The 19607-nt window shown below is 43.9% G+C and overlaps 2 protein-coding genes across 3 annotated transcripts in view; both read right to left on the reverse strand.

Moving 5' to 3' along the window:
- Positions 1-335: 335 nt before the first annotated feature.
- Positions 336-10043, reverse strand: LOC116357701 (titin homolog). 2 transcript variants are annotated; one of them, XM_031805625.1, is made up of 2 exons: positions 9758-10043; positions 336-9589 (listed from the first exon to the last, which is right to left on the reverse strand). In XM_031805625.1, exons 1-2 carry the CDS (start codon positions 10014-10016, stop codon positions 8505-8507), a joined length of 1344 nt encoding a protein of 447 aa, XP_031661485.1. In that variant the 5' UTR covers positions 10017-10043; the 3' UTR covers positions 336-8504. The 2 variants fall into 2 exon arrangements, with proteins under 2 accessions (XP_031661485.1, XP_031661484.1); XM_031805624.1 differs by having other exon boundaries at positions 336-9841; positions 9926-10030.
- Positions 3168-19607, reverse strand: part of map3k13 (mitogen-activated protein kinase kinase kinase 13) — a 140773-nt gene continuing 124333 nt past the window's right edge. The window contains exon 14 of the mRNA XM_031805623.1: positions 3168-13064. Coding sequence (XP_031661483.1) covers positions 12966-13064 — 99 coding nt within the window. The 3' untranslated portion in view covers positions 3168-12965. The remainder of the gene's footprint in view (positions 13065-19607) is intronic.

A 19607-nucleotide genomic window follows, 5' to 3' on the forward strand; every position in this document is an offset into this window, starting at 1 on the left:
CAAATAAACAGCTGGAACACCGATTAAGGTGGTTACATGTCCTAATCATTTGAAAGATTGTTCAGAAAACCAGTTGTTTTAATCGGGGCTTTGATTTTGACCTTACACTGATTAAGATAAGCAGAGTGAGGTGTTTACATGACTAATGCTATAATCTGCCTACTGTCATAATCAGTGTAAATGTCTCCATGATATATGATGTCATCAAAACATCAACTACACAGTTCTATTGGTTCCTGAATATATTACATCTTTACAATAAAGACAAACTCACAGAAATACTGAAGAGGACAAGAAATTAGTGGTCAGAAAAGAGATGTGTCACAGCGTGTTTGGTACATCAGTGTTTATTCCATGCAGCTATTTATTTATTTGATTTATTCTTCCTGGTTCCCATTGCACTGTACACTGGATTATATGGGAAATGGACAGGATTGGTTGATCATAGTGCCATTCAAAAGGAGAAGAAGGAAGAAGGCGGGACAACAAAACAACACGTGTTGGGCGAGTTGAGAAGAATGATTACAGCTAAAGACACGGACACAGAAACTCAGAGGTAAGTCACCTGTAATTTGGGGACAGAGAGACAGAAGGACATCGAAAGAAAGAGAGAAAAAAACATGAGTCTGATTAACCTATATATAAATAGACCTGATAAAGTGTTTTCAAACCTGCTCTGCTCTGAAGCCCATTTGTTGTACCTACTACAGAACTGTCACTGTTCAATCCAAGCCGCATATCTGCATACCCTGGTAATAACACCATTGTAAACATTTACTGTCTTGAGCATTGATTTAAAGACTGTGAAATTCAACCATGATATACTAGATGACCAAAAGTATGTGGACACCTTTTTGTCAAACATCTCATTCCAAAATCATGGGCATTAATATGGAGTTGGTCCCCCCCTTTGCTGCTATAACAGCCTCCACTCTTCTGGGAAGGCTTTCCACTAGATGTTGGAACATTGTTGCGGGGACTTGCTTCCATTGAGCCACAAGAGCATTAGTGAGGTCAGGCACTGATGTTCGGGCGATTAGGTCTGGCTCGCGGTTGGCGTTCCAATTCATCCCAACGGTGTTCGATGGGGTTGAGGTCAGGGCTCTGTGAAGGCCAGTCAAGTTCTTCCACACAGATCTCAACAAACCATTTCTGTATGGACCTTGCTTTGTGCACTGGGGCATTAACATGCTGAAGCAGAAAAGGGGCTTCTCCAAACTTGCCTAGTTAAATAAATACAAATAACATAAAAACTGTTGCCGCAAAGTTGGAGGCACAGAATCGTCTAGAATGTCATTGTATGTTTTGTATGTTGCAGCATTAAGATTTCCCTTCACTGGAACTAAGGGGCTTAGCTCGAAGCGTGAAAAACAGCCCCGACCATTATTCCTCCTCCACCAAACTTTACAGTCGGCACTATGCATTCGGGCAAGTAGCTCTTTCTTGGCCTCCGCCAAACCCAGATTCGTCCATCGGACTGTGGTAAAGCGTTTCCACTGCTCCAGAGTCTAATGGCAGCGAGCTTCACACCACTCCAGCCGACACTTGGCATTGCGCATGGTGATCTTAGGCTTGTGTGCGGCTGCTCGGCCATGGAAACCCATTTCATGAAGCTCCTGACACACAGTTCTTGTGCTGACGTTGCTTCCAGAGGCAGTTTGGAACTCGGTAGTGAGTGTTACAAATGAGACAGACAATTTTTACGCACTTCATCACCTACCAATTTGACGAATTTACTTATTGGAAAGGTGGCATCCTATGACGGTGCCACGTTGAAAGTCACTGAGCTCTTCAGTAAGACCCTTCTACTGAGAATGTTTGTCTAAGGAGATTGCATGGCTGTGTGCTCAATTTTATACACCTGTCAGCAACGGGTGTAGCTGAAATAGCCGAAGCCACTAATTTGAAGGCGTGTCCACATACTTTTGGCTATGTAGCGCATGTGACTTCAACAGCAAGTGTTATATTGTAGGCTCTAGATAGAATGATGGACAGACAATTCTGACAAACCATGGCAGCAGGCGACATGGGTCAGCATAGTGCTGGTTCTAGTTAAGATATACAGTAGAGAACAGAAAGGCTGGATACTACTTCCTCCTGAAAGTTCCTAATCAGACAGACTCAGACTCATGACTAACCCCAGACTACTGACTAACCCCAGACTACTGACTAACCCCAGAATACTGACTAACCCCAGACTCATGTCAGACAGATGATTATGTTGTAATAGATCCAACAGAGCCATACTATATGTATGCACATGTATATATGGCTCTGGTTCCCAGCAGCTGCCAATAGAGGTATAATACTAGAGAGATAGTTAGGTTCAGCAGCTGCCAATAGACAGATAATACTAGAGAGATAGTTAGGTTCAGCAGCTGCCAATAGACAGATAATACTAGAGAGATAGTTAGGTTCAGCAGCTGCCAATAGACAGATAATACTAGAGAGATAGTTAGGTTCAGCAGCTGCCAATAGACAGATAATACTAGAGAGATAGTTAGGTTCAGCAGCTGCCAATAGACAGATAATACTAGAGAGATAGTTAGGTTCAGCAGCTGCCAATAGACAGATAATACTAGAGAGATAGTTAGGTTCAGCAGCTGCCAATAGACAGATAATACTAGAGAGATAGTTAGGTTCAGCAGCTGCCAATAGACAGATAATACTAGAGAGATAGTTAGGTTCAGCAGCTGCCAATAGACAGATAATACTAGAGAGATAGTTAGGCTCTTCAACCGTACCCACCCAAGACCGATCAACAAAATGTTTGTTTTTTTTAGATCCAAAGAAGTATGACATTAATAACACCTTTCATCACTCAGCGTGTAATTGTGTTATCTGTCCAATTATAATAATATCAATAGGATAAAGACAACCAATCATTCTAAAGCTTCCTGAAATTAAAATAAGTCAACTCTCCTGGAGAGGTCATCCAGAATGAATTAATAATCATGGAGGCCAGCTACAAAAAAAGACAAATGATATGAAAACAATACAAAAGTTGTACTTCACAGGACTCAGCAAGACATTGTTAACAGAACATAACATCGTGGTCTGATTCAACTGATAACAATACACATTGAAGGAGGAAGGTGTGGAACAAAACACAACAGCCACTAGGACCCAGTGGTCGATGACTAAATGGTACACTAGTCCCTAAATTGCCCCAATGGGCCCTGGTCAAAAGTAGTGCACTATAAAGGGAATAGGGTGCCAAAAGTCTATACTGGTATTCCACATCTTCATCCACAGGATTGATCGATCCTTCAATTCTCACATCATTACCGTCACCCCAGTCAGCTGATCAGGGACAGTGGCCCATAGCTGAGGCTCTGACGCTGGTCATGTGACAGGGGTCAGAACATACTACGGGTCAGAGTTCATACAACATTAGTCAATGGTTTATACACAGACAGACAGGACAGGACAGGAGGAGTAGCTACCAGAGTCATCTGTTTAGATAGTTAGGACACTACAATCAATTATACCATGGCATTGTTGAATACTCGTTTCTGGTTGGCTTGAAGGGCATTCTAGAGTGTGTATTATTTCCCAATAATGCATGGTATATCAGCACGGTAGAATTCAATGGCTATAGTTAAATTTGTACATGTTTTGTTTGAGCTGCATTTGAAAGAAAATGTGGAATTGAAAACAGTTTTGGTATTGTTGAATTAGATTTTCATAATAACAAGCTAGGACTGACGGTTTGGTTAGACTAACAAGTCTGTTTGTTACCCCAGCAACTACAGTATCTAGTAAATTGATGTTAAACCTTTCTTTAATTGAACTTTTCTTTAACTAGGCAAGTCAGTTAAGAACAAATTCTTATTTGTAGGGACTAGGGTACCAGTTAGCCATTGGGTCCTGACAAGCATCTGTTCTGTGCCTACACTGGCCACTTGTGCAAGTCCCTATGGGACTTCCAATCATGGGCCAGATGGGATACAGTCTGGATTTGAACCAGGGACTGTAGTGACACCTCTTGCACTGAGATGCAGTGCCTTAGACCGCTGCGCCACTCGAGAGCCCTAAATGATCACATTTTTAGTGGCAAATGTTAAATTATAGCCATGGCATAAAAGGGATAATCAACTCAGGACTCTATGCGGTATTTGGACATAATGCAACTCCTTGGAAGATCCGTTCCACTCTGCCACACCTTCCACGCCGCTCAATATTGACCAGAGAATGCATAGACCCTCGTTGATTATCCCCTACATAATTCCATATGGCAGCCATGGTGGCTCACCATGGGCAATATTCACCAGAGAATGCATAGACCCTCGTTGATTATCCCCTACATAATTCTATATGGCAGCCATGGTGGCTCACCATGGACAATATTGACCAATAGCAGATCATTGCATTTTCTTAATCATTTTAAAGCCAGACTCAGAATGTCCTAAATAAAATGTCACTTTTTTATGGTTTAATATATCTAGAAATGTATAGATTCATTTGCCATTTGGATCCCTTCAAAGTAATACAAATGGCAGTTTTATGAATTATAACTACAGCAACTTTGTTTATAAATTGCAGGTCAGATTTCTCCAGTAATTATGATGCATTAGGGTTATTGATCAGGTCACATTTCTCCAGTAATTATGATGCATTAGGGTTATTGATCAGGTCACATTTCTCCAGTAATTATGATGCATTAGGGTTATTGATCAGGTCACATTTCTCCAGTAATTATGATGCATTAGGGTTATTGATCAGGTCACATTTCTCCAGTAATTATGATGCATTAGGGTTATTGATCAGGTCAGATTTCTCCAGTAATTATGATGCATTAGGGTTATTGATCAGGTCACATTTCTCCAGATAATTATGATGAATTAGGGTTATTGATAATTTGTTCTATCTGTGCGTCTACATCAAGGATTACAGCAACACATTAACATATCTAGCTATATCCCTCTCAGTACAAACAAGACTCATGAATGAGAGTTGAGTGATACAGAATAAACTGCAATCTGAGGTGCAGTTAACTCTAATGAACTTATCCTCTGCAGCAGAGGTAACTCTGGTTCTTTCTTTCCTGTGGCGGTCCTCACGAGAGCCAGTTTCATCATAGCGCTTGATGGTTTCTGCGACTGCACTTGAAACTTTCAAAGTTCTTGAAATTCTCCGGATTGACTGACCTTCATGTCTTAAAGTAATGATGGACTGTCAACGTGGTCTTTTTCCAAATAGTGCTATCTTCGATATACCCACCCTACCTTGTCACAACACAACTGATTGGCTCAAACGCATGAACTTTTAACAAGGCACACCTGTTAATTGAAATGCATTCCAGGTGACTGCCTCATGAAGCTGGTTGATAGAATGCCCAAGAGTGTGCAAAGCTGTCATCAAGGCAAAGGGTGGCTACTTTGAAAATCTAAAATATATTTTGATTTGTTTAACATTTTTTTGGTTACTACATGATTCCATATGTGTTATTTCATAGTTTTGATATATTCACTATTATTCTACAAGACAAACCCTGGAATGCAAGATCGAATCCCCGAGCTGACAAGGTACAAAATCTGTCGTTCGGCCCCTGAACAAGGCAGTTAACCCACTGTTCCTAGGCCGTCATTGAAATCAAGACTTTGTTCTTAACTGATTTGCAGAGTTAAATAAAGGTTAAATAAAAAATGGAGGCTGGCCCAGCTGTCTGATACTGACTAATATAGAGTGGCTGGCCCAGCTGTCTGATACTGACTAGTATAGAGTGGCTGGCCCAGCTGTCTGATACTGACTAATATAGAGTGGCTGGCCCAGCTGTCTGATACTGACTAATATAGAGTGGCTGGCCCAGCTGTCTGATACTGACTAGTATAGAGTGTCTGGCCCAGCTGTCTGATACTGACTAGTATAGAGTGGCTGGCCCAGCTGTCTGATACTGACTAGTATAGAGTGGCTGGCCCAGCTGTCTGATACTGACTAATATAGAGTGGCTGGCCCAGCTGTCTGATACTGACTAATATAGAGTGGCTGGCCCAGCTGTCTGATACTGACTAGTATAGAGTGTCTGGCCCAGCTGTCTGATACTGACTAGTATAGAGTGGCTGGCCCAGCTGTCTGATACTGACTAATATAGAGTGGCTGGCCCAGCTGTCTGATACTGACTAGTATAGAGTGGCTGGCCCAGCTGTCTGATACTGACTAGTATAGAGTGTCTGGCCCAGCTGTCTGATACTGACTAGTATAGAGTGTCTGGCCCAGCTGTCTGATACTGACTAATATAGAGTGGCTGGCCCAGCTGTCTGATACTGACTAATATAGAGTGGCTGGCCCAGCTGTCTGATACTGACTAATATAGAGTGGCTGGCCCAGCTGTCTGATACTGACTAGTATAGAGTGTCTGGCCCAGCTGTCTGATACTGACTAGTATAGAGTGTCTGGCCCAGCTGTCTGATACTGACTAGTATAGAGTGTCTGGCCCAGCTGTCTGATACTGACTAGTATAGAGTGTCTGGCCCAGCTGTCTGATACTGACTAGTATAGAGTGGCTGGCCCAGCTGTCTGATACTGACTAGTATAGAGTGTCTGGCCCAGCTGTCTGATACTGACTAGTATAGAGTGGCTGGCCCAGCTGTCTGATACTGACTAGTATAGAGTGGCTGGCCCAGCTGTCTGATACCTGTTTATTTTTTACATGATGTCTTGTCTGGGTTTGTTTACATGATGTCTTGTCTGGGTTTGTTTACATGATGTCTTGTCTGGGTTTGTTTACATGATGTCTTGTCTGGGTTTGTTTACATGATGTCTTGTCTGGGTTTGTTTACATGATGTCTTGTCAGGGTTTGTTTACATGATGTCTTGTCAGGGTTTGTTTACATGATGTCTTGTCAGGGTTTGTTTACATGATGTCTTGTCTGGGTTTGTTTACATGATGTCTTGTCTGGGTTTGTTTACATGATGTCTTGTCAGGGTTTGTTTACATGCTGTCTTGTCTGGGTCTGTTTACATGCTGTCTTGTCTGGGTTTGTTTACATGCTGTCTTGTCTGGGTTTGTTTACATGATGTCTTGTCTGGGTTTGTTTACATGATGTCTTGTCTGGGTTTGTTTACACGATGTCTTGTCTGGGTTTGTTTACATGATGTCTTGTCTGGGTTTGTTTATATGATGTCTTGTCTGGGTTTGTTTACATGATGTCTTGTCTGGGTTTGTTTACATGATGTCTTGTCTGGGTTTGTTTACATGATGTCTTGTCTGGGTTTGTTTACATGATGTCTTCTCTGGGTTTGTTTACATGATGTCTTGTCTGGGTTTGTTTACATGATGTCTTGTCTGGGTTTGTTTACATTATGTCTTGTCTGGGTTTGTTTACATGATGTCTTGTCTGGGTTTGTTTACATGATGTCTTGTCTGGGTTTGTTTACATGATGTCTTGTCTGGGTTTGTTTACATGATGTCTTGTTTACATGAAGTCTTGTCTGGGTTTGTTTACATGAAGTCTTGTCTGGGTTTGTTTACATGATGTCTTGTCTGGGTTTGTTTACATGATGTCTTGCCTGGGTTTGTTTACATGATGTCTTGTCTGGGTTTGTTTACATGATGTATTGCCTGGGTTTGTTCACATGATGTATTGCCTGGGTTTGTTTTGTCGCCACAAAAGTTTCATATTTCATAATCACAAATGACGTCAAGGAGACTTACTGAGTCTGAACGTCCTGAATTCAAATTAGAATCCAAATGATGGTTATGAGTGGATAAATAGAATGCTCAATGGCAGCAACATGGCGCCCATTCTAAAAGCTGGCCCAACTCTCTCTGTATATGGCTCTGCTAGCTACTGACATTTAGATGATGTTGCATCAGACCAAGAGCAGCAGTCTGTTCTGTGTTCTGTGGTCTCGGTGTCTCTGCCTTGTTTTCCTGATTTGAAATGTGAGCCATCTGATCTCCATTCATTTCATTTCATACGATGTTTCATACAGATGTTTGACTTAACCCTGACTGGCCATAATCTAAAAATATAAACATGTTTTACACAGATACTGAAACACATACAGGGGTAACATGATTCTAGTGTTGCTAGTTACACAAGATGCAGTATCCCTTTTAAAAGAGGACGACACAAACAGAGTGTTACTAGCACTAAGGAAGACTGCGAGGAGATGAGAAAAATGATCATCCTTTCTGACAGCTGGTCTTCTAAATTATAAAAGGAATGCGTCCCAAATGGCACCCTATTCCCTATATACTGTTGACCAGTGGCACTATATAGGGAATAGGGTGCCATTTTGGGATGCAGGTATGGAATGGAGCCGGTTATGAAACCACACTATGTAATACAAGGCAACATAACCCACTGTACCTGGAGCCATCCAGTAGACATTAGATTGTTACAGTAGAGAAAACCAAAACAACACTCTATCTTCAACTGAAAACCTGAGCATCAAACCAGCAAAGGCAAGAAGTACTTTACCAAGTCATTTATGAAAACGACTCACTGTTTAAAAATATAGCCTGTCTGTCTGCCACTAACTATATGTCCAGCCGTCTAGACAGTGGTTCCATTCAGTTTGGTGTCTGACTGTGCCTCTACTCTCCCCTCTGTAACACCATTCAGTCTGGTGTCTGACTGGTCCTCTGTCAGACCACTCAGTCTGGTGTCTACTCTCCCCTCTGTAACACCATTCAGTCTGGTGTCTGACTGGTCCTCTACTCTCCCCGCTGTCAGACCATTCAGTCTGGTGTCTGACTGTGCCTCTACTCTCCCCTCTGTAACACCATTCAGTCTGGTGTCTGACTGGTCCTCTACTCTCCCCTCTGTCAGACCATTCAGTCTGGTGTCTACTCTCCCCTCTGTAACACCATTCAGTCTGGTGTCTGACTGGTCCTCTACTCTCCCCTCTGTAACACCATTCAGTCTGGTGTCTGACTGTGCCTCTACTCTCCCCTCTGTAACACCATTCAGTCTGGAGTCTGACTGGTCCTCTACTCTCCCCTCTGTAACACCATTCAGTCTGGTGTCTGACTGGTCCTCTACTCTCCCCGCTGTCAGACCATTCAGTCTGGTGTCTGGCTGTGCCTCTACTCTCCCCTCTGTCAGACCATTCAGTCTGGTGTCTACTCTCCCCTCTGTAACACCATTCAGTCTGGTGTCTGACTGGTCCTCTACTCTCCCCTCTGTCAGACCATTCAGTCTGGTGTCTACTCTCCCCTCTGTAACACCATTCAGTCTGGTGGTGTCTACTCTCCCCTCTGTAACACCATTCAGTCTGGTGTCTACTCTCCCCTCTGTAACACCATTCAGTCTGGTGTCTGACTGGTCCTCTGTCAGACCATTCAGTCTGGTGTCTGACTGGTCCTCTACTCTCCCCTCTGTAACACCATTCAGTCTGGTGTCTGACTGGTCCTCTGTCAGACCCTTCAGTCTGGTGTCTGACTGGTCCTCTACTCTCCCCTCTGTAACACCATTCAGTCTGGTGTCTGACTGGTCCTCTACTCTCCCCTCTGTAACACCATTCAGTCTGGTGTCTACTCTCCCCTCTGTAACACCATTCAGTCTGGTGTCTGACTGGTCCTCTACTCTCCCCTCTGTCAGACCATTCAGTCTGGTGTCTACTCTCCCCTCTGTAACACCATTCAGTCTGGTGTCTGACTGGTCCTCTGTCAGACCCTTCAGTCTGGTGTCTGACTGGTCCTCTACTCTCCCCTCTGTAACACCATTCAGTCTGGTGTCTGACTGGTCCTCTACTCTCCCCTCTGTAACACCATTCAGTCTGGTGTCTACCGTCCCCTCTGTAACACCATTCAGTCTGGTGTCTGACTGGTCCTCTACTCTCCCCTCTGTCAGACCATTCAGTCTGGTGTCTACTCTCCCCTCTGTAACACCATTCAGTCTGGTGTCTGACTGGTCCTCTACTCTCCCCTCTGTCAGACCATTCAGTCTGGTGTCTACTCTCCCCTCTGTAACACCATTCAGTCTGGTGTCTGACTGGTCCTCTGTCAGACAATAACATAGCGTAACATGCACCAATGCCCGATGAACAACCTTGCTGAAAGACATGGAACAAACGGAGACTCAGGGGGCCTGATAAAACTGGGATACTGCACCTCAGTGGCAACTATGTTCCACCTAGTTATTACACCAACTTCACTCCAACATTTCTACCTGGTCCACTGTACCATTCAACAACATATACCACGGTATTGGCCCACGCGGAACAACACACAACAGAGATACTACATGATAACGTTATAGGTCCAGTCTTGGTCCAGAAAGAGCATCCTGAGCAGGAGACAGACAGTACAGTACCATAACATCACAGTGCACGAGGGTGTTGAGACATACAGGTGCTACGACTTGACTTGATGCAGGACAGCGAGATTGGATACTTGGTTATGGAGGATTCTCTGGAGCCAGGTCGATCTGGCTGGGTTGGGAGAGAACTAAAATGATCTTGTGCTTTTCTGCTCTTTTTGAGTCATGCAGACTTCTGGGTAGTCTGTCCTTACAAGCCAAACAGACATGCTAAGGTGGTGCAGTTCTGCTGCAGGGATCCATTTCAACACAGATGGTTGGTTGGGAGATGGTTGATACAACGTTGGTTGTGAACCAGTACCTGGGCTTGAGGAGACGAGATCTCCTGATGCTCAGGATCCTTCAATTCAAAGTCCCATTACCCAGCTCTGCAAACGGTATAACATGAAAATACATTCGGTTCTCAACCAGAATATGGAGTTTCTCAGAGCAACTATCATCATTACTGCCATTCTGCAAGGAATGTACTTCCAGAACAGGTCTGAATGCTGTACTACTGCTGGTCCGGCCAACCTGTCCGTGGCAGTATAATAAGGGATTATATTGGCGGTGCCGAAGGTCGATCTGGCATTTGCACACTTGGTCAAAAACAATAGCAAATTTGTATTCAGACCTGTTCTGGAAGTACATTCCTTGCAGAATGGCAGTAATGATGATAGTTGCTCTGAGAAACTCCATATTCTGGTTGAGCATCAGGAGATCTCGTCTCCTCAAGCCCAGGTACTGGTTCACAACCAACGTTGTATCAACCATCTCCCAACCAACCATCTGTGTTGAAATGGATCCCTGATGGTTGGGACAACGTTGGTTGATGGTTGGGACATGGTTGGGCTGTTTCATGCTGGTGTTTAGACGTTATTTGCCCATGTCTGTGTCCCACTGGGGATCGGGTTACAGTCCTGATTCATCTGTAAAGTCATGTTTAGCAGGTAGGTTATATCATACTGGACTGGTCAGACAGTTTCAGAGACAGTGATGGTTGGTGGGGGGGCTGGGCTGTGGGACAAGACAGGAGGCTGTGTGTTCTGATGTTCTTTTCACACAGTTAGAATCATCAGTACTGCTCTGGAATACTGACAGTCCCATTCTGGAATACTGACAGCCCCCTTCTGGTATACTAACAGTCCCATTCTGGAATACTGACAGTCCCATTCTGGAATACTGACAGTACTGATCTGGAACACTGACTGTCTCATTCTTGAACACTGACAGTCCCCTTCTGGAATACTGACAGCACTGTTCTAGAATACCTACAGTACTGTTCTGGAATACTGACAGTCCCATTCTGGAATACTGACAGTCCCATTCTGGAATACTGATAGTACTGATCTGGAACACTGACAGTACTGATCTGGAACACTGACTGTCTCATTCTGGAATACTAACAGTCCCATTCTGGAATACTGACAGTACTGTTCTGGAATACAGACAGTCCCATTCTGGAATACTCACTGAGTACGGTTACATGTACACAATAATGTGATTATTGTGGATAATCAGATTAATATAATAGTTTGTTTAAAATGTTTACATGCTTTGCAAGAAGAAAGATTTCCCCAATAATCCTGTTTACATGAACACATTTGAAATCAGGCTGCCTGATGGCAATATGATGAATAAAGAACATCGGCAATCAAAATAAACTCCGTACCACGTCATTACCGTGTTATTTTTGGGAAGCATATTTGATTCTGTGTTCGGACATATAAAGTTTGTATGTGAAAACTACTTCAATGACGCATACATTCAGTTGTCCCGAACTCACTTCCCTCAAGAGGGAGGCCCACACACTTCCCTCAAGAGGGAGGCCCACTCACTTCCCTCAAGAGGGAGGCCCACTTACTTCCCTCAAGAGGGAGGCCCACTCACTTCCCTCAAGAGGGAGGCCCACTCACTTCCCTCAAGAGGGAGGCCCACACACTTCCCTCAAGAGGGAGGCCCACTCACTTCCCTCAAGAGGGAGGCCCACTCGGCTGGTGCCAGCACATGTCAGATCAAACACACTGTAGGACTGATTAAGTTTTTGACCTAGTAATTCAACAGATGGCTCAGAAAACCAGGTATTTTAATCGGTGTATACTTCCTTCCATTTTGACCTTACGCCAGTTAAGATAAGCAGAGTTAGGTGTTTACATGACTATTGCATAATCTGCCTACTGGCATAATCAGTTTAATATCAAATTATTAGTGTGCATGTAAACGTACTCACTGTACTGTTCTGGAGTACTGACAGTGGCCTGAGAGACCAGCACCTGACACACACACACACACACACACACACAGTACAGCAGCATCCTGCCCAGCCCTACAGTAACACAGTCACTGTTACCCACTGGTTAGTTTATAGTCTCTGGCTGGTCCAAGCTGCACTGCGTCCTCTTCATCATCATCATCCTCACCAGTATCTTACAATTAACAGTTTTGTTGTTGTTTCTTCTTAAGTTTTACAGAGTTCCTGATTTTTCCCTCAAACTGTTACACAATCATCTATCTACAGTATATATATCTAATATCGTTCAAAAGGGATCCCTGCTTAGGTTGTCTGGGTGGAATGGGGATGCTATGCAGTGAGGAAGTAGGGAGAGGATCTATTGCAGGGGCGTTGCTATGGCCCTGTAGGCTCCTGGGGCCCAGAGTTTTTCCAAGCAGACGGGAGGGCCGAGTGGCCCCCAGGATATTCCATGGGGAGGCTGATCACCAGGAGGTGTGTGCGCCAGGCTGGTTGTTCTTAATGGTGGCATCAGAACACTCTGCATCAGAGGAATCACAGTCAGAGTCAAAGTGCAGCGGGTTCTGAGGAAACAAACGAGACAGAGAGAGGGAGAGAAAGAGAGAGGGAGTGAGAGAGGGAGTGAGAGAGGGAGTGAGAGAGAGTGAGAGAGTGAGAGAGTGAGAGAGAGAGAGAGAGAGAGAGTGTGAGAGAGAGAGAGAGAGAGTGTGAGAGAGAGAGAGAGAGAGAGAGAGAGAGAGAGAGAGAGAGAGAGAGAGAGAGAGAGAGAGAGAGAGAGAGTGAGTGAGTGAGAGAGAGAGAGAGAGAGAGTAAATACATGTCAATAATAATTAGGGCTGCGGCGGTCATTACATTTTGCCAGCTGGTGATTGTCATGCAAATAACAGCCGGTCTCACGGTTTTTGACCACAATTAACATAAATACGTTTAGCATCTCCAGCTTCCATGCACAGCCTGCAAGCCACTGAGGCGGACCTTTGGAAAATCTACATTTTAAAAAGTCTAACAAATCCATTTAAAGTGGAACTGACAGCGTTTTCGCAACATTAAATATTATTAGAAAAATGAATCTACACCCCCAGGAAGAGATATGACACTTTAAAAACAAAGTCTGACAAGTCAGATAGATAAGGCACTTAGATATGGTATTTTCAAGTTTTCATAAATTCATAGAATGTTTGGGAATGGCGTTCTAAGGCATTCTATAGCAATATAGTGGGACAACGGCCGTGCGTTTGGACAATTGATAGACACTGAGGTAAATTGACTCTAATAAAAACATGTCTTGTCCAGGACCGGAGTCAACACAGACCGAGGCGCCATAGCCATTTGTCAAACGGGCCTGCCGTCATTCACTTTGAACTGGACTGTGTGTTTATAGGCAGTGGGGCCTGACATCATTCACTATGAACTGGACTGTGTGTTAACAGGCAGTAGGGCCTGTCATCATTCACTATGAACTGGACTGTGTGTTTACAGGCAGTAGGGCCTGTCATCATTCACTATGAACTGGACTGTGTGTTTACAGGCAGTAGGGCCTGTCATCATTCACTATGAACTGGACTGTGTGTTTACAGGCAGTAGGGCCTGTCATCATTCACTATGAACTGGACTGTGTGTTTACAGGCAGTAGGGCCTGTCATCATTCACTATGAACTGGACTGTGTGTTTACAGGCAGTAGGGCCTGTCATCATTCACTATGAACTGGACTGTGTGTTTATAGGCAGTGGGGCCTGACATCATTCACTATGAACTGGACTGTGTGTTTACAGGCAGTTGGGCCTGACATCAGTAGCAACAGCCTGACTTTAGATCATTAGAATTCATTCACCTGAAAATCCACCTGAATTGATTTCTGCAAATATGTAAACATTACGGGAGTCCTCTTACATTTGGGAAATTTACAGTCCTATTGATCATACAACCATGAACAGGTAGGCTCTCTCCCCCTCAGTTATGCAACAACAACAACAAGATCAACAACTAATGCTAGAGAGAGATGAGCTAGACATCTCTCTCAAACTTTGTCAGCTAGCTGGCCGTCAAAATCACACTGATAAACAAGGGGGAATAGTAGCCTGCTCGTCATTCTGCAGCTCGCCTGCCAATGCATTCTAGTCCCAAACCATGTTTTGACAACTGAATGGGAACTTGCCTGCTTGCCCGCCCATTTGATCAATGCCAAATACATTTGATTGACAACTAAGAGACACAAACAGTGCATTCAGTGCAACAGTATTCAGACAGCTTGTTATATTACAGCCTTATTCTAAAAATGTATTCAATTGTATTTTCACCCATCAATCTACACACAATACCCCATAATGACATCACAATACCCCATAATGACATCACAATACCCCATAATGACAACACAATACCCCATAAGGACATCACAATACCCCATAATGACATCACAATACCCCATAATGACATCACAATACCCCATAATGACATCACAATACCCCATAATGACATCACAATACCCCATAATGACATCACAATACCCCATAATGACATCACAATATCCCATAATGACATCACAATAACCCCATAATGACATCACAATATCCCATAATGACATCAAAATACCCCATAATGACATCACAATACCCCATAATGACATCACAATACCCCATAATGACATCACAATACCCCATAAGGACATCACAATACCCCATAAGGACATCACAATACCCCATAATGACATCACAATACCCCATAATGACATCACAATACCCCATAATGACATCACAATACCCCATAATGACATCACAATACCCCATAATGACATCACAATACCCCATAATGACATCACAATACCCCATAAGGACATCACAATGCCTGATAAGGACATCACAATACCCCATAATGACATCACAATACCCCATAATGACATCACAATACCCCATAATGACATCACAATACCCCATAATGACATCACAATACCCCATAATGACATCACAATACCCCATAATGACATCACAATACCCCATAAGGACATCACAATACCCCATAATGACATCACAATACCCCATAAGGACATCACAATACCCCATAATGACATCACAATACCCCATAAGGACATCACAATACCCCATAATGACATCACAATACCCCATAATGACATTTTTTATTTTATTTTTTATTTAACCTTTATTTAACCAGGCAAGTCAGTTAAGAACACATTCTTATTTTCAATGACGGCCTGGGAACAGTGGGTTAACTGCCTGTTCAGGGGCAGAACGACAGATTTGTACCTTGTCAGCTCGGGGGTTTGAACTCGCAACCTTCCGGTTACTAGTCCAACGCTCTAACCACTAGGCTACGCTAGGCTACGCTGCCGCCCCATAAGGACATCACAATACCCCATAATGACATCACAATACCCCATAATGACAACACAATACCCCATAATGACAACACAATACCCCATAAGGACATCACAATACCCCATAATGACATCACAATACCCCATAAGGACATCACAATACCCCATAATGACATCACAATACCCCATAATGACAACACAATACCCCATAATGACAACACAATACCCCATAAGGACATCACAATACCCCATAATGACATCACAATACCCCATAATGACATCACAATACCCCATAATGACAACACAATACCCCATAATGACAACACAATACCCCATAAGGACATCACAATACCCCATAATGACATCACAATACCCCATAATGACATCACAATACCCCATAAGGACATCACAATACCCCATAATGACATCACAATACCCCATAATGACAACACAATACCCCATAATGACATCACAATACCCCATAATGACAACACAATACCCCATAATGACATCACAATACCCCATAATGACATCACAATACCCCATAATGACAACACAATACCCCATAATGACATCACAATACCCCATAATGACATCACAATACCCCATAATGACAACACAATACCCCATAATGACAACACAATACCCCATAATGACATCACAATACCCCATAATGACAACACAATACCCCATAATGACATCACAATACCCCATAATGACATCACAATACCCCATAAGGACATCACAATACCCCATAATGACAACACAATACCCCATAATGACAACACAATACCCCATAATGACATCACAATACCCCATAATGACATCACAATACCCCATAATGACATCACAAAACCCCATAATGACATCACAATACCCCTTAATGACAAAGCAAAAACAGGTTTTGAGACATTTTTGCAAATCTATTTAATATATAAAACTGAAATATAAAATGTACATAAGTATTCAGACCCTTTACTCAGTACTTTGTTGAAACACCTTTGGCAGCGATTACAACCTTGAGTCTTCTTGGGTATGACACTACAAGCTTGGCACACTTGTATTTGTGGAGTTTCTCCCATTCTTCTCTGCAGATCCTCTCAACCTCTGTCAGGTTGGATGGGGAGTGTTGCTGCACAGCTATTTTCAGGTCTCTCCAGAGATGTTTGATAAGGTTCAAATCCGGGCTCTGGCTGGGCCACTCAAGTACATTCAGAAACTTGTCTTGGCTGTGTGCTTAGGGTTGTTGTCCTGTTGGAAGGTGAACCTTCACCCCAGTCTGAGGTCCTGAGCACTCTGGAGCAGGTTGTCATCAAAGATCTCTCTGTACTTTGCTCAATTCATCTTTCCCTCGATCCTGACTAGTCTCCCAGTCCCTGCCACTGAAAAACATCCCCACAGCATGATGCTGCCACCACCATGCTTCACCGTAGGGATGGTACCATGTTTCCTCCAGACGTGACACTTGGCATTCAGGCCAAAGAGTTCAATCTTGGTTTCATCAGACCAGAGAGTCTTGTTTCTCATGGTCTGAGAGTCTTTAGGTGACTTTTGGCAAACCCCAAGCGGGCTGTCTTGTGCCATTCTACCATAAAGCCCTGATTGGTGGAGTGCTGCAGAGATTGTCCTTCTGGAAGTTTCTCCCATCTCCACAGAGGAACTCTGGAGCTCTGTCAGAGTAACCATCAGGTTCTTGGTCATCTCCCTGACCAAGGCCCTTCTCCCCTGATTGCTCAGTTTGGCCGGGCGTCCAGCTCTATGAAGAGTCTTGGTGGTTCCAAACTTCTTCCATTTAAGAATGGAGGCCACTGTGTCCTTCGGGACCTTCAATGCTGCAGAAATGTTTTGGTACACTTTCCCAGATCTGTACCTCGACACAATCCTGACTCGGAGCTCTACGGATGATAAGGGAATTTATATGTTTAAAGATAATGATTAAATTCCACCTGAAACCCACTTCCGGCGCCGACAGAGATGGCCGCCTCGCTTCGCGTTCCTAGGAAACTATGCAGTTTTTAGTTTTTTTACGTGTTATTTCTTACATTAGTACCCCAGGTCATCTTAGGTTTCATTACATACAGTCGAGAAGAACTACTGAATATAAGATCAGCGTCAACTCACCATCAGTACGACCAAGAATATGTTTTTCGCGATGCGGATCCTGTGTTCTGCCTTACAAACAGGACAACGGAGTGGATTCCATGCAGCGACCCAAAAAAACGACTCCGAAAGAGAGGGAAACGAGGCGGTCTTCTGGTCAGACTCCGGAGACGGGCACACCGTGCACCACTCCCTAGCATTCTTCTTGCCAATGTCCAGTCTCTTGACAACAAGGTTGATGAAATCCGAGCAAGGGTAGCATTCCAGAGGGACATCAGAGACTGTAACGTTCTCTGCTTCACGGAAACATGGCTCACCGGAGAGACGCTATCCGAAGCGGTGCAGCCAACGGGTTTCTCCACGCATCGCGCCGACAGAAACAAACATCTTTCTGGTAAGAAGAGGGGCGGGGGCGTATGCCTTATGGCCAACGTGACATGGTGTGATGAAAGAAACATACAGGAACTCAAATCCTTCTGTTCACCTGATTTAGAATTCCTCACAATCAAATGTAGACTGCATTATCTACCAAGAGAATTCTCTTCGATTATAATCACAGCCGTATATATCCCCCCCCAAGCAGACACATCGATGGCTCTGAACAAACTTTATTTAACTCTCTGCAAACTGGAAACAATTTATCCGGAGGCTGCATTCATTGTAGCTGGGGATTTTAACAAGGCTAATCTGAAAACAAGACTCCGTAAATTTTATCAGCATATCGATTGCGCAACCAGGAGTGGAAAGACCTTGGATCATTGTTACTCTAACTTCCGCGACGCATATAAGGCCCTGCCCCGCCCCCCTTTCGGAAAAGCTGACCACGACTCCATTTTGTTGATCCCTGCCTACAGACAGAAACTAAAACAAGAGGCTCCCACGCTGAGGTCTGTCCAACGCTGGTCCGACCAAGCTGACTCCACACTCCAAGACTGCTTCCATCACGTGGACTGGGAGATGTTTCGTATTGCGTCAGATAACAACATTGACGAATACGCTGATTCGGTGTGCGAGTTCATTAGAACGTGCGTTGAAGATGTCGTTCCCATAGCAACGATTAAAACATTCCCTAACCAGAAACCGTGGATTGATGGCAGCATTCGTGTGGAACTGAAAGCGCGAACCACTGCTTTTAATCAGGGCAAGGTGTCTGGTAACATGACCGAATACAAACAGTGCAGCTATTCCCTCCGCAAGGCTATCAAACAAGCTAAGCGCCAGTACAGAGACAAAGTAGAATCTCAATTCAACGGCTCAGACACAAGAGGCATGTGGCAGGGTCTACAGTCAATCACGGACTACAGGAAGAAATCCAGCCCAGTCACGGACCATAATGTCTTGCTCCCAGGCAGACTAAATAACTTTTTTGCCCGCTTTGAGGACAATACAGTGCCACTGACACGGCCTGCAACGAAAACATGCGGTCTCTCCTTCACTGCAGCCGAGGTGAGTAAGACATTTAAACGTGTTAACCCTCGCAAGGCTGCAGGCCCAGACGGCATCCCCAGCCGCGCCCTCAGAGCATGCGCAGACCAGCTGGCCGGTGTGTTTACGGACATATTCAATCAATCCCTATACCAGTCTGCTGTTCCCACATGCTTCAAGAGGGCCACCATTGTTCCTGTTTCCAAGAAAGCTAAGGTAACTGAGCTAAACGACTACCGCCCCGTAGCA

Source organism: Oncorhynchus kisutch, linkage group LG26 (assembly GCF_002021735.2).
Source record: "Oncorhynchus kisutch isolate 150728-3 linkage group LG26, Okis_V2, whole genome shotgun sequence".
NCBI lineage: Eukaryota > Metazoa > Chordata > Actinopteri > Salmoniformes > Salmonidae > Oncorhynchus > Oncorhynchus kisutch.

Excerpts from the sequence above, each read along its gene's own strand:
- LOC116357701 (XM_031805624.1), bottom strand. The coding sequence starts at position 10,016 with ATGTCTTTCAGCAAGGTTGTTCATCGGGCATTGGTGCATGTTACGCTA. Across the intron at positions 9,842-9,925 it reads GTCAGACACCAGACTGAATG|GTGTTACAGAGGGGAGAGTA; the intron begins GTGTTACAGAGG and ends CCAGACTGAATG.